This window comes from Podarcis erhardii (genome assembly GCF_964252035.2).
Source record: "Podarcis erhardii genome assembly, chromosome: 8".
NCBI classification, from domain to species: Eukaryota; Metazoa; Chordata; class Lepidosauria; order Squamata; family Lacertidae; genus Podarcis; species Podarcis erhardii.
In genome coordinates, this window is record NC_138499.1 from 1,464,632 (window position 1) to 1,478,320 (window position 13,689).

General features: G+C 48.1%; 1 protein-coding gene across 1 annotated transcript; it reads right to left on the reverse strand.

The window, feature by feature from the left end:
- Positions 1-1,322: 1,322 nt before the first annotated feature.
- LOC309348230 (fucolectin-like) lies at positions 1,323-6,050 on the reverse strand. Its single transcript, XM_081873274.1, has 5 exons — positions 5,922-6,050; positions 5,509-5,600; positions 5,095-5,172; positions 2,060-2,363; positions 1,323-1,571 (listed from the first exon to the last, which is right to left on the reverse strand). The coding sequence occupies exons 2-5, from the start codon at positions 5,597-5,599 to the stop codon at positions 1,406-1,408; spliced, it is 639 nt and encodes a 212-aa protein (XP_081729400.1). The 5' UTR covers position 5,600; positions 5,922-6,050; the 3' UTR covers positions 1,323-1,405.
- Between the last annotated feature and the right edge of the window lie 7,639 nt (positions 6,051-13,689).

Consider the following 13,689-nt stretch of genomic DNA (forward strand, 5'->3'; position numbering starts at 1 on the left):
CTTTCGCTGAAGCCTGGAGAGCGATAGGGGTCAATGCGCACCAACCCCTCTCACTCTCCAGGCTTGAGGGATAGCCGGGAACTCGTGCTGCGCTCCTAGGGCTTCGGGTTCCTTTTGCTGAAGCCAGGAGAGCAAGACTCTCCTGGCTTCAGCAGAGAGGGAGAGCTGTGCAGCGCCCCTTCAGCAAAGCGGGAGGAGAAATGGAAGGGGCTCCGTTTCTCCTGCCGCTTCGCTGAAGGGGCGCTGAGCAGAGAGGGGGAGAATTTTTTTTCTTGTTCTCCCCTTCTAAAACAAGGTGCGTCCTACGGTCGGGTGCGTCCTATAGAGCGAAAAATACGGTATTACTTGTTTCCCTTGTGGCAGGCGTTTCAAGTGTCTGGATTCCATTTTTTTCATGGTGTTTTGATTTTAGGGCACTTTTTATTTAAAAAGCCATCCACTCCACTTCTTTTCCTAACCACAACAGTAACACAAACTTGTTTGAGAGTGTTGTCTTACATAACAGAATAAAAAAATTCTTCAGATACACTGAAACATGGCTTTGTCATGTATAATGAGATAAGAATCCAATGTCTCAAAGACATTTTTCACCTTTTCACCCCTTGCTTTTTCCTGTAAGACTTATTGCAGTCGTTAAGAGTCGTCAACAGGCTCATCACAGCTATCTGCCAATCACCCATTCCCACCACCCTTCTGAGTAATACCTCTCCCCACCTTCCCACTATTTAGAAGGGTCTGGTGACTTCTGTTTCAGTGTATCTGAAGAAGTGTGCATGCACACGAAAGCTCATACCTAGAACTAACTTAGTTGGTCTTTAAGGTGCTACTGGAAGGAATTTTTTTATTTTGTTTTGACTATGGCAGACCAACACGGCTACCTATCTATAACTTGTCTTACATATACACCTTGACTCTTCCTTCTTTCAAAGTCAATAAGGGCCCATCAATTAACCTCTTCCTGATGGGTCCTAAACTTCTACCAAGGTTCATGATAACAGCTTTAGGAAATTGTGTGTTGGGGTGGAGAGGAGAGATAATCTTCAGTGTCAACCCTCCCTGCACTATCATCAGATGTGGGGTGCAATCAGGAGTTCTGGTCCTGAATAGTGAGGAATAATGCACACAGGTGGGATTTCTACATTCATGTCATCAAAGAGAAGAATTCTCTGGCCTCCCTCGTTGTGCGACCAGTTCTCTTTGTGAGGGATCCCTGACAAATAGGACTTGCAGTCTCCACAAGGCATCATTTGGCCTCCTCGATGGCTCTGGCAAAATCACAGACCCCCTTGGTTCTGACGAACAAACTGGAGAGACAAAAGAAGGCTGCTCAAAGGATATTTATTGGACAACCAACACCGATTCCATCAGTTCTGCCCGTACCCCTTTCTACACGATGCATGGCTGCTTATTCCAAAGGCGCATCCTCCACCTTTGTCCCATAAACTTCCACCTCACACAACGTCAGAATAGCTGGCTCTCCAGGGTGGTTCACGCTCACATAGCGACCCTTCATCCCCTGGCAATTGATGGAGCTGATGGAGCCACGATTATAATCTGTAATCTTCCCACAGCTGCAGAGGGGAAAGGGAGGTCAGCCTTGGGGTGGAAGCAATTCAGAATGACTCCATCTATTTCTATGGCTGTGGTAGCCCTGTAGTACAGCTGCCCGGGATTCCTAAAGCACTCCCTGATGGTACTCTCTGGACTTGACCATGCCGGTAGGAACAGAACCTCAGATTCCACCCCACACGGTCCATCTCGGAGGTTCGCATGGTCAGTGTTGTTGTATGACAGGATAGCTAATCTGTGGACCTCTGGATATTGTTGGGCTCTAGTCCCATCAACCAGCATGGCTGATAGTTATGGATGATGGGAGCTGTAGTCCAACAACGTCTAAAATCCTGTTTGCAACCAGAGGTACCACTGTGTGTGTGTGTGTGTGTGTGTGTGTGTGTGTAAAATAGAAGTTAACTAATCCAGAGCAAGTGATCTTGAGGGTATCTCCCAGGATGTAGTTGCTGAGGAGAGAGTGGGGAGGGGAGAAGCAACTGGAACTTACAGAGGGTTGGTCTTGCCATGGTCAGCCACGGAGTCTCCCACACGGATCTGGGCTCCCAGGAGTCTACTGCCGCAGCAGTCCAAGCGGTTCTTCACCACCACGGCAGAGATGGAATACTGCTCCCCCAGGTCCACATACCACCAGGGTGCATCTTCAGAGTTGGTGTGGGTGCAGGAGCCATGGAAGAAGATCCCGTCAGAGTTCCCATCGACAGCTTTGCCGGCTGACGGATCTCTTGGATGGGGGTAAGTGGAGGACTGACAGGCTGGGCGGCCTCTGGCCAAGTTGACAGCTGGAGCAACAGCTTGATGGAAAGAAGATGGGGAGAAGTAAGTGTTACGATATTGAAGCAATGCAGCTACAAACTGCTAGCTTGAAAAGTAAACATGATGAGAATGTTGGGACTGCCCGTGGGAAACAGAGGGACAGTCAATTCACAGTCCGAAGCACCGGAATTAGCTCAGAGTGTAATATGAGCTCTTCCGTTTATTCCTGTCCAGGAAGTGCAGGAAGTGTTTGTCCCTAGACTGCTGGAGTTTGAAGAGAGCAGTCATGTTTTTTGTAACGCTGCAAAGACAGAAATAAAAGCATGTAAATACGTTTCTGTCTATCTCTTTCCCCTGCCTGGGGGCAGGAAAGAGGGGGTGTGTTCTTCTCACGTTTGAGAAGAATCGCCGATCGAAATCTTGCCTGCGCCTGCTGGGGAATGCAGCCAGGGAGGTCAACAGGGAATCAAGCCGGGTGCCTGGGATTCTTGCCAGTTTCTCCTGATATGGGCTTGAATTCCCGACAGTAAGAACACAAGAAGAGCCCTGACGCAGCAGGATCAGGCCCAAAGGGCCCATCCTGTTCTCCCAGTCGCCACCTAGATGCTTCTACGTTTCCTTCATATTAAGGACTAACAGTTAACCTACAGATAACAGCAATGCCAATAAGCCAGGAATAAATGTCATTCTGTTTTACAAAATTTATATTGCATTTGCCAGTAACACCCCCCACACACTAAATAATCAATAATTCTGGCAATTTGTGGGTGACCAGTTTCCAGGGGCGGAATTCATCAGCTTTAGATGGGGTTGTGATGAGGAACAGAGTTTGGGGAAATTCCTCAATGCATCTTTCTTCCTGGAGCCTCATATGACCTCTGTGGCATGAAGAACCCATTATCACCTTAGGCTGGTACATCAACTGTGCCCTTTCTCAGACAGGGATAGCTGGGCCGCTGTGATTCATGCGTTGGGGATGTCACAACTGGACTACTGTAATGGGTCCCATGTGGGCCTTCCCTTGATGTTGGTCCAGAACCTGCAACTGGTGCAGAATATTTCAACCAGGTCCGCATGCAGACATATGACACCTGTGCTGAGGGAACTGCCAGTCACCTGTCAGGCCATGTTCAGGGTCTTGTTTCTTTTCCCCCCCAAATTTTTTTATTGACTTTCAACATTTAAAACATCCCATAAACACATGCAAACATAAAAACAATCAACAAAGAAAACACAACAATAAACTAAACACATATAAAAAAGATTATTTCTTCTAATACCCAACTTCTTCACATTAATAGGTGACTTCCTCAAATCCCCTCTAACTGAATTTCATTATATCACTTTTATAGCACTTTTATAGCAGTTCTCCAAATATATTTCTAATAATATTAACTCCGTTCATTTACAAACTTCTTCTCCTTTACTATTATTACAATCTTTAATACCCACCACCCTTCTGAGTAATACCCCTCCCCACCTTCTCACTATATAGAAGGGTCTGGAAACTTCTGTTTCAGTGTATCTGAAGAAGTGTGCATGCACACGAAAGCTCATACCAAGAACTGACTTAGTTGGTCTTTAAGGTGCTACTGGAAGGAATTTGTTTTGTTTTAATACTTACTAAGACCTATTCTTATTCTACCGCTAAGCCTATTTGATACTTCCAAGAATTTTCTATTTATCTTGCACCACAATATTTAGCTAAGTATTCTTTAAATTTCTTCCAATCCTCTTGTGTCTCCTCTTCCTTCTGGTCGCGGATATGTTCAAGGTCTTGTTTCTAACATTCAAAGATCTAAATATCTCTGGGCCAGGTAACCCAAACATGCATAGATGTGAAGGACCTCTCAGATCAAGTGTCACCAACCATTTTGGACCAGTGGCTACATTTTACTGTGGATGCCAATTATGCCCCTGCTGCCCTGGTAGGGGAGTGGAGATTACATAACGCAAAATGATCATTATTGCTGCTTCTCCCCGCACTCTCAGGCAACCTTCTGTTTACTTCTGCTCTCCCCTTGCATGGAACAGTCTAGGCCCTATAGCTTGACGCAGGGGGAAATTTCACCGTCCCATCATGGCTTGTCATCTGATGGTTCAAGACTCGGTTCACCCTTCAGGCTTTGCAATGGATCACGGGAAAATATCACACACACCCCTACCCAGTGAGTAAGAGGACGCCCAAGTTTTCACCTCTACCTCTCTTTCAAATCAGAACCAGTGAAGGCGGTGAAGGTCCTGTGTGAGTGTCTGGAGGCGGTTGGAGGATGGATGGCGGCTAACATATTGAGGTTGAATCCTGACAAGTCAGGACAGGAGGTGGGTGGGTGTGGGGGGTTCCCTGGTCCTGAATGGGGCAACTGTACCCCTGAAGGACCAGGTGCGCAGCCTGGGAGTCATTTTGGACTCACAGCTGTCCATGGAGGCGCAGGTCAACTCTGTGTCCAGGGCAGCTGTTTACCAGCTCCATCTGGTACACAGGATGAGACCCTACCTGCCTGCAGACTATCTTGCCAGAGTGGTTGCTCTCTGGTTATCTCCCGCTTGGACTACTGCAATGCGCTCTATGTGGGGCTACCTTTCAAGGTGACCCGGAAACTACAACTAATCCAGAACACAGCAGCGAGACTGGTGACTGGGAGCGGCCACCGAGACCATATAACACCAGTCTTGAAAGACCTACATTGGCTCCCAGGACGTTTCCGAGCACAATTCAAAGCCTTGGTGCTAACCTTTAAAGCCCTAAATGGCCTCAGCCCAGTATACCTGAAGGAGCGTCTCCATCCCCATCGTTCTGCCCAGACACTGAAGTCCAGCTCCGAGCGCCTTCTGGCAGTTCGCTCCCTGTGAGAAGCCAAGATGTCAAAGAGAACATCAACTACCTGACTTTTAGACGAAATGTGAAGGCAGCCCTGTTTAGGGAAGCTTTTAATGTTTGATGCATTACTTTATTTTAATATTGTGTTGGAAGCTGCCCAGAGTGGCTGGGGAAACCCAGCACAGATGGGCGGGTATTATTATTATTATTATTATTATTATTATTATTATTATTATTCACCATCACAAAGCAGCTTATAAGCTACTGGTTTGGGGAGGAATCAGAGTGATCACAGGGAGGGGAACCTTTTAGCTCTGCCCACAGACCAGCCCCACTTTCCCCTCCCTCTCCCTAGGTCTTACTAGAATGTTGCACATCAGAATCGCAGCTCTGGGTCACCCAAAATCCGGCCAGGAACACCAGGGCCAGCAGCCAAGTCCGAGCGAGGATCATCCTGCAAGGGGAGGAACAGAAGGCAGTGAGCGAGGAGCCCGTAATGGAGCCATGGGGAGGGGGCTAGCTCCCCTTTAGCACCATTGCAGGGCTTGGGTGATAGCTAAGAGTCCTGAATTCAGAATCTGTGGCTAGGCTGGCCATAGGAACTGTCCTTCTCCAAAGTGCTGGAGATCCCTAAAAGTCAGTTAATAGACTTAAAAAAATACTAATACAGCTTTAGATCTACCCAATAAGGATCAGGGCCTACTTTTTTATGGAGAGGGTAGGGTAGGAAGTTCTAGACCTCAAAGATCACATCCAGTGGGTTTTCTCGACTTACCTTGCCTCTCTTTCTCGGGGTCTGCAGAAGCGTCTGTTGCTCTTGGTGGGAGAGGAGACACAGGTTCTTCTCCCCCAACTGGAACTGAGACTTCCCTCCCTGCTTCCAGAGGAGTCCTGCACCTCCAGGTTTTATCCCCTTCCCAATGGACAGCGCTTGCCTGACGTGGCTCAACCTGGCCAATCAGAAAGATGGTGACACCAGGATCTAGGGATCAAGATCAGGTTTTGACATCCTTCATCTGAGCTGGGTCTGAGAAGGCTTGTGTGGTTTCTGACTCTCTCCCAAGAGGAAATAACGGCACCTCCTTGGCAGGAGATGGTTTTAGAAGAAGACATCCTCATTCCATTTATCCCATTTAGAGGTCAGATGGGTGCCAAACTGAACGCTGATACTGGCAGGTCCCAACCACATCAGCCAAGCTCCAAAATGAACACTTTTGGGTCGGCCTTGTGGAAGGAGAATGAGTTGTTTTGAACTTCTACCACTCCATGGCTCACCTTAATGTTCTCTTGGCAGTTGCATCAGCATCACCAACACCAGCCTTGAATCCATCACTTCCTTATACTGTAAATGTCTCTAGGGCTGCTCTGAGAGACTCCATCCACATCCCTAGACTGGCCAAGTGCTGTCTCACGGTGTGCATAGGGCCAAGAGGGAGCTACTGCAGTGCTCTGCAACACCTGTGCCATGCTTGTCTTCCTAGCTGGAAATGTGCACAAGTACGCGGGTGGCACTGTGGCTTAAACCACAGAGCCTAGGACTTGCCGATCAGAAGGCTGGCGGTTCGAATCCCCACGACGGGGTGAGCTCCTGTTGCTCAGTCCCTGCTCCTGCCCACCTAGCAGTTCGAAAGCACGTCAAAGTGCAAGTAGATAAATAGGTACCGCTCTGGTGGGAAGGTAAACGGCGTTTCTGTGTGCTGCTCTGGTTCGCCAGAAGCGGCTTAGTCCTGCTGGCCACATGACCCGGAAGCTGTACGCCGGCTCCCTCGGCCAATAAAGCGAGATGAGCGCCGCAACCCCAGAGTTGGCCATGACTGGACCTAATGGTCAGGGGTCCCTTTTCACCTGCAGCAAGTGTGACCTAGCTGTGTTGCTGAAAGCGAAGGTAGGCCTACACACTTCAAGCTATTGGGAAAGACGAGGAATTTCTCAACAGAGCAGAGCGCACTGTCCCTAAACAGTGTTGAGGGTTGGGGGGGGGGTCCGTAAGGAGAAGGAAAACCGCCCAATGCAAGGGACATGTCCCTGGAGGAATGTGACTCACACAGAAGCAGGACTCTTGGGAGACATACAGATTTTAAAACGATCAAAAACCTTTTAAAAAATAATTAAAATTCCCTCACAGTAAGGTTGACTTTTCTGCTTTGATGCCCATGCTCTGTAGCATTTCTGCAACAGTAGATTTTCCTGTTGTATTTGTCCATGGAGTTTTCCTGGCAGGGATACTGGAGTGGCTTGCCGGTTTCAGCTGCAGGTGGATCACGTTTGGTCAAAACTCTCCACTGTGACCTGTCCATCATGGGTGGCCCTGCACAGCAGAGCTCATAGCTTCTCTGAGTTATTCAAGCCCCTTCCCCACGGCAAGGCAGTGATCCATGAAGGGGTGAATTTTGAATTATGGTGCTGGAGGAGACTCTTGAGAGTCCCATGGACTGCAAGAAGATCAAACCTCTCCATTCTGAAGGAAATCAGCCCTGAGTGCTCACTGGAAGGACAGATCCTGAAGCTGAGGCTCCAAGACTTTGGCCACCTCATGAGAAGAGAAGACTCCCTGGAGAAGACCCTGATGCTGGGAAAGATGGAGGGCCCAAGGAGAAGGGGGAGACAGAGGACGAGATGGTGGGACAGTGTTCTCGAAGCTACCAGCATGAGTCTGACCAAACTGCGGGAGGCAGTGGAAGAGAGGAGGGCCTGGCGTGCTCTGGTCCAGGGGGTCACGAAGAGGCGGACACGACTAAACAACAACAACAACAGATTTTCCTACTCCAAAGATGAAGGCTGCCTTACAGCAGCAAAGACCCCTCTTTCCCACAGCTGTCCTCTCTCTCTGGAGGTGGGGTCTCACCCCTGTGAAACACTTGGTTTGTTCTTCTTGAAGAACACACATTTAAAGAAGATTGGGAAACGTTTATTGAAAAGAATTGCATACAGCTGAAAGCGCTGGCAGCATTAATATAAATTCAACAGTGTAAATAAGTTATGTTGGATGCAATAATAATGGAATAATAATGCCATATAATAATAACAATGTTAATATAATAATATTAAAATAATAATAATAATAATAATAATAATAATAATAATAATAATAATGATGCAGGGATTTATGATATGTAAAATAAACCATGGAAAGAGATTGCAGTCGCTAACAGTCATCAGCAGGTTCACTGTACCCACTGAGTCAATCACCCATCTCCCACTACCCTTCTGAGAAATACCCCTCCCCACCTTCCCACTACAGTGGCACCTCGGGTTAAGTACTTAATTCGTTCCGGAGGTCCGTTCTTAACCTGAAACTGTTCTTAACCTGAAGCACCACTTTAGCTAATGGGGCCTCCTGCTGCAACCGCACAATTTCTGTTCTCAGCCTTAAGCAAAGTTCTTAACCCGAACAAAATAAAAAAAGACCTATTGCAGTCGTTAAGAGTCGTCAACAGGCTCATCACAGCTATCTGCCAATCACCCATTCCCACCACCCTTCTGAGTAATACCCCTCCCCACCTTCTCACTATATAGAAGGGTCTGGTGACTTCTGTTTCAGTGTATCTGAAGAAGTGTGCATGCACACGAAAGCTCATGCCAAGAACTAACTTAGTTGGTCTTTAAGGTGCTACTGGAAGGAATTTTTTTATTTTGTTTTGACTATGGCAGACCAACACGGCTACCTATCTATATTCTTAACCCGAGGTACTATTTCTGGGTTAGCGGAGTCTGTAACCTGAAGCGTATGTAACCTGAAGCATATGTAACCTGAAGCTTATGTAACCCAAGGTACCACTGTATATATAAGGGTCAGGTGACTTCTGCTTCAGTGTATCTGAAGAAGTGTGCAATATACCGGAATTTCCGCTCTATAACACGCACCCGACCATAACACGCACGTAGTTTTTAGAGGAGGAAAATCCGTAAGCATGCCACCCATAGGCATTCCCTCCATAACACGCACAGACATTTCCCCTTACTTTTTAGGAGGAAAAAAGTGAGTGTTGTGGTGCAAAAAATATGGTATATATATATATATATATATATATATATGTTGTGTATTTTTGTGTCTTTATATTGTAACCACCTGTGATCCTCAGTTGAAGGGCAATATAGAAATTTCAATCATCATCATCATTAAAATGCTGTTGGTCTGTGGGGGAAATTCCATCCCCCCAGATTCCTCAGCCACAGAATTTTGCACGTTTCCTCACCCAAACACCATGGGAAACTGGGCTTTGGTCCTGTACGGGAACCATGAACTCAGCCTCTGAAATTAGGGTCCGACAGCCTGAAGAATTCTAAGAAAGACAGTGGGAGGGCTGAGGTTAAAGACAGGCAGGGAGGCGAATTCGAAGTGCCATTGAACAGCCTGGCATGTCAACAACATGTAAAACTTGTTCAGTTCAGATTTGGACTTGTTGAATTACTATGCAGTTGTCATTCTCCAAAGAGCTGGAGGTCCTCATGGATTTGTAACATGCCCTCAAGAACAAAAAATCCAGTTTCTGAACTCTTTGAACTCTGGGACCTACACCTACACCCCACCCCCATCTCCAACTGGGTTGCTGGATCCCTCCCACAGGAGGAAATAACATTCCTCTCTAGCAGGTGCCAAAGGAAAGACTTCAAATTATCAGTCAATGCATGTTTGGAACAAGCAAATCCTAAAATGAGTGTTTATTTTGGCTGTGTCCCTTGCCCATTAAGCTCCAGAGTCAACAGTCTTGAGGAAGGAGCGTGGATGAGCTTTGGTGATGCAGTCATAGGTGGGGAGGGACTGAGACCTGTGTGAGGTCAAGAGGCTCTCTTAAGAACTTCAGATGAACCTTCTGGATCCAACCAGAGTCCAGAATCCTGTTCTCTCAATGGCCAACCAGATGCCCGTGGGAAGCCCACAAGGCGCAGGGGAGTGCAACAGAGCTCTCGCTACTTGTGATGCCCAAGAAATTGGCATTCAGAGGTAGATGATCTATGACAGAGGAGGAAGAACAGAGCCATCTTGGCCAGTAAGCATTGACGCCTTAGCTGCCCTCTGGCACTCCACTAACATAGGTCATTGTTGTTGTTTAGTCATTTAGTCGTGTCCGTCTCTTCGTGACCCCCTGGACCAGAGCATGCCAGGCACTCCTGTCTTCCACTGCCTCCCGTACTTTGGTCAAACTCATGTTTGTAGCTTTGAGAACACTGTCCCACCATCTCATCCTCTGTCGTCCCCTTCTCCTTGTGCCCTCCATCTTTCCCAACATCAGGGTCTTTTCCAAGGAGTCTTCTCTTCTCATGAGGTGGCCAAAGTCTTGGAGCCTCAGCTTCAGGATCTGTCCTTCCAGTGAGCACTCAGGGCTGATTTCCTTCAGAATGGAGGGGTTTGATCTTCTTGCAGTCCATGGGACTCTCAAGAGTCTCCTCCAGCACCAGAATTCAAAAGCATCCATTCTTCGGCAATCAGCTTTCTTGATGGTCCAGCTCTCACTTCCATACAGCACTACTGGGAAAACCAGAGCTCTGCCTCGCCGTGGCGAAGGGGCTTGAATAACTCAGAGAAGCTATGAGCTATGCCATGCAGAGCCACCCAAGATGGACAGGTCATAGTGGAGAGTTTGGACTAAATGTGATCCACCTGCAGCAGAAACCAGCAAGCCACTCCAGTATCCCCTGCCAAGAAAACTCCATGGACAAAGACATAGGTCATAGATACCGGTAATTCTGACAGAAGAGAGTGGGAATGGTTGCTGTTATTGTTGGCCTCTGTCAGTCTCAAGAGACAAAGGAGTGAGTCTCTGGAGGTGAAGTCAAACCATTGCATCAGGAGCACCAAACTGACCTCCTCAGGGTGCAAGCCTGGGCAATGTGCATGGAAGTCCCAGGCTGCCCAGACAGCAAGACCTCCCCCTTCAGTCTCACTGATGTGGACCAAAGGATAGCAGAGAAATACATTTTGCACCAGCTTGGCGGCAGGAATCGCCAGAAGGAGGTATACAAGGCGTCATCCAATTGCCTTAGGGATTCCACTCCACATTTGGATAGGGTTACTTCTTAGACTTTTCTTCTAAAGATATCCCTCAAAGCAGCAGAGATTTAGGACCAGAGTGTCCCATGAACTGCAAGAAGATCAAACCCCTCCATTGTGAAGGAAATCAGCCCTGAGTGCTCACTGGAAGGACAGATCCTGAAGCTGAGGCTCCAAGACTTTGGCCACCTCATGAGAAGAGAAGACTCCCTGGAAAAGACCTTGATGTTGGGAAAGATGGGGGGCACAAGGAGAAGGGGATGACAGAGGACAAGATGGTGGGACAGTGTTCTCGAAGCGACCAGCATGAGTTTGACCAAACTGCGGGAGGCAGTGGAAGACAGGAGTGCCAGGCGTGCTCTGGTCCAGGGGGTCACGAAGAGGCGGACAACGACTAAACAGCAACAAGGAGAGCTACCTTCCCAAGCTGATGAGCCCCCATCCATCCCTCACTTCCCTCTAAAGCATGTGGAGGAACCTCCTTCTTCACCATAGTATCCACTCTTGGCCTCATCCAGTCAACCTGCTGGAGCCTGCTTTTGCATGCGGTCCCTAACTCACTGAGGGTTTGTGACCCATGGGCAAACCTCACCTGGTTTACATGACTAGTCAAAGCTGCAGGGCTCAGGGAAACCTAGACTGTCTGCTGCTAATTTGCCTACACTCTGGGAAGATGCCGGGGGGGGGGGAGGAGGGAGGCAGAGACGTTTCCATGGGTTTGTAGAGGCCATTTCAAAAGGGAAGCACCCCTTCCTCCACAAGGCTGGCCACAAAGTGTTCATTTTGGAGCTTAGCTGATGTGGTTGGGACCTGCTAGTATCAGTACTCAAGTCTGGCATCCATCTGACCTCTAAATGGGATAAATGGAATGAGGATGTCTTCTTCTAAAATCATCTCCTGCCAAGGAGGTGCCGTTATTTCCTCTTGGGAGAGAGTCAGAAACCACACAAGCCCCACAGAGATGACGGGCAGAATCTGAGACCAGGAGAAAGAGACAGTGGAAGAAGATTGGAAGAAATTCAAGGACTATCTTAATAAATATTATAAAATAAATGAATGTTAGATTGACATGGGTTTTAAAATAATGTGGTTTTCAGAGATGTTGAGTAAGGAAGGGAATGGAATTAGTAAAAAACTTTTGGGAAATAAGGGAATGGATTTGCTGATGGGATAATGAAATTAGAATACAAAACGGTGAGGTATGAGGAAGTCGGGGAAATTAGGTTGAGAAAAGAAGGTTTGAAATTATACTTGTTGTCTTTTGTTTGTGTTTGTTCTTATTGTTGTTGTTTGTATTTGTATGCTCTTATTGGAAAATTTAATAAATATTATTTTTTAAAAAATAAATAAATAAAAAAGAAACCACACAAGCCCACTCAGACCCAGCTCAGATGAAGGATGTCAAAACTTGATCTTGATCCCTAGATCCTGGTGGTGTCAACACCTTTCTGATGGGCTGGGTTGATCCATGGCATGCAAGTGCTGCTCATCGGAAGGGCCATAGACCATCTCATCTTGTTCTCATTGTGGCCAGCTAGGTATCCCAAAGGTGTGTGACTGTGTGTGACAGAGAATGTGGCCTGAGCCCCAGAGGACACCACAGCTTCAGGGAAAGGGAAAATCCTTGGCTTGGCATGGGGAAAGAGGGAGAACGGTGGCCTCTGGAGAAGCCTCGCCTTGGACCCCAATAAGTTCACTCACAAGAGGAATGGACAAAGGCGGGTTTATTGCATGAATGGAAAGCGACAAGAGCAAACGAGTGCTGCTTCCGGCAGCAAAGTTGCAAGAGAAGCAGGCAGCTATTCCTAGGGCGCCTATGCTCCTTGGTCTAAGAGGAAGAAGGATCCCCATGGAAAGCCTAAAGAAGCAAAGTGGTGTGTCGGTTGGTGACAAGAAGGTCTCTAATCCTGTGGGAGCTAACCAGGCATGGTTAACCTAGGATGTAAGTATTCTTTTGAGCCAACGTTAGATGATGGAGAGGGCAGGGGGTCTTTGGGATAAGTCATTCATTAAGTGATGGACTGGGACTCGGGCTTGGGCTCAGAACCGGAGCAGTCCGCACTGGATCCTCTGCCTCAGGAGGCATCTGAACCAAGTCTGGGGCCTGATCCTGAAGAGCCCCAGTCTGCACAGGTTCCCCTGCAACAAGCACCAGCTGGGCCGAGTCAGGGGCCTGAGCCTGCCCTGGCTCCAGATGCTGGGATGACCTCCTTGCCTTCAGCTGGGCCATCACTTACAGCTGCTCCACTACCGGTTGGGTCAGGGGAGGCTGAGGCGGCCCCTGGGTCTAGTAATCCACCGACGTCTCCCGAGCTGCAGAGACTGAGGTCTGAGTGAAGGAAGGACCTGAGTACTCGCAGGAGGAGTACTCGCCTTCGGGCGAGACAGGGAGGTGAGTCGCTGGGGGATCAGGACCGGCCATTACCCCGACAGAGATAAAAGTCTGTCGGACCCCGCCCCAGGTTGCGGGAGCAACATTGCTGCTTGCTGGAACCTGCCTGAGACCCTGTGCCTGCCCTTGCCTGGTTTCCTGCCTCGTGTCCTGGCTTGG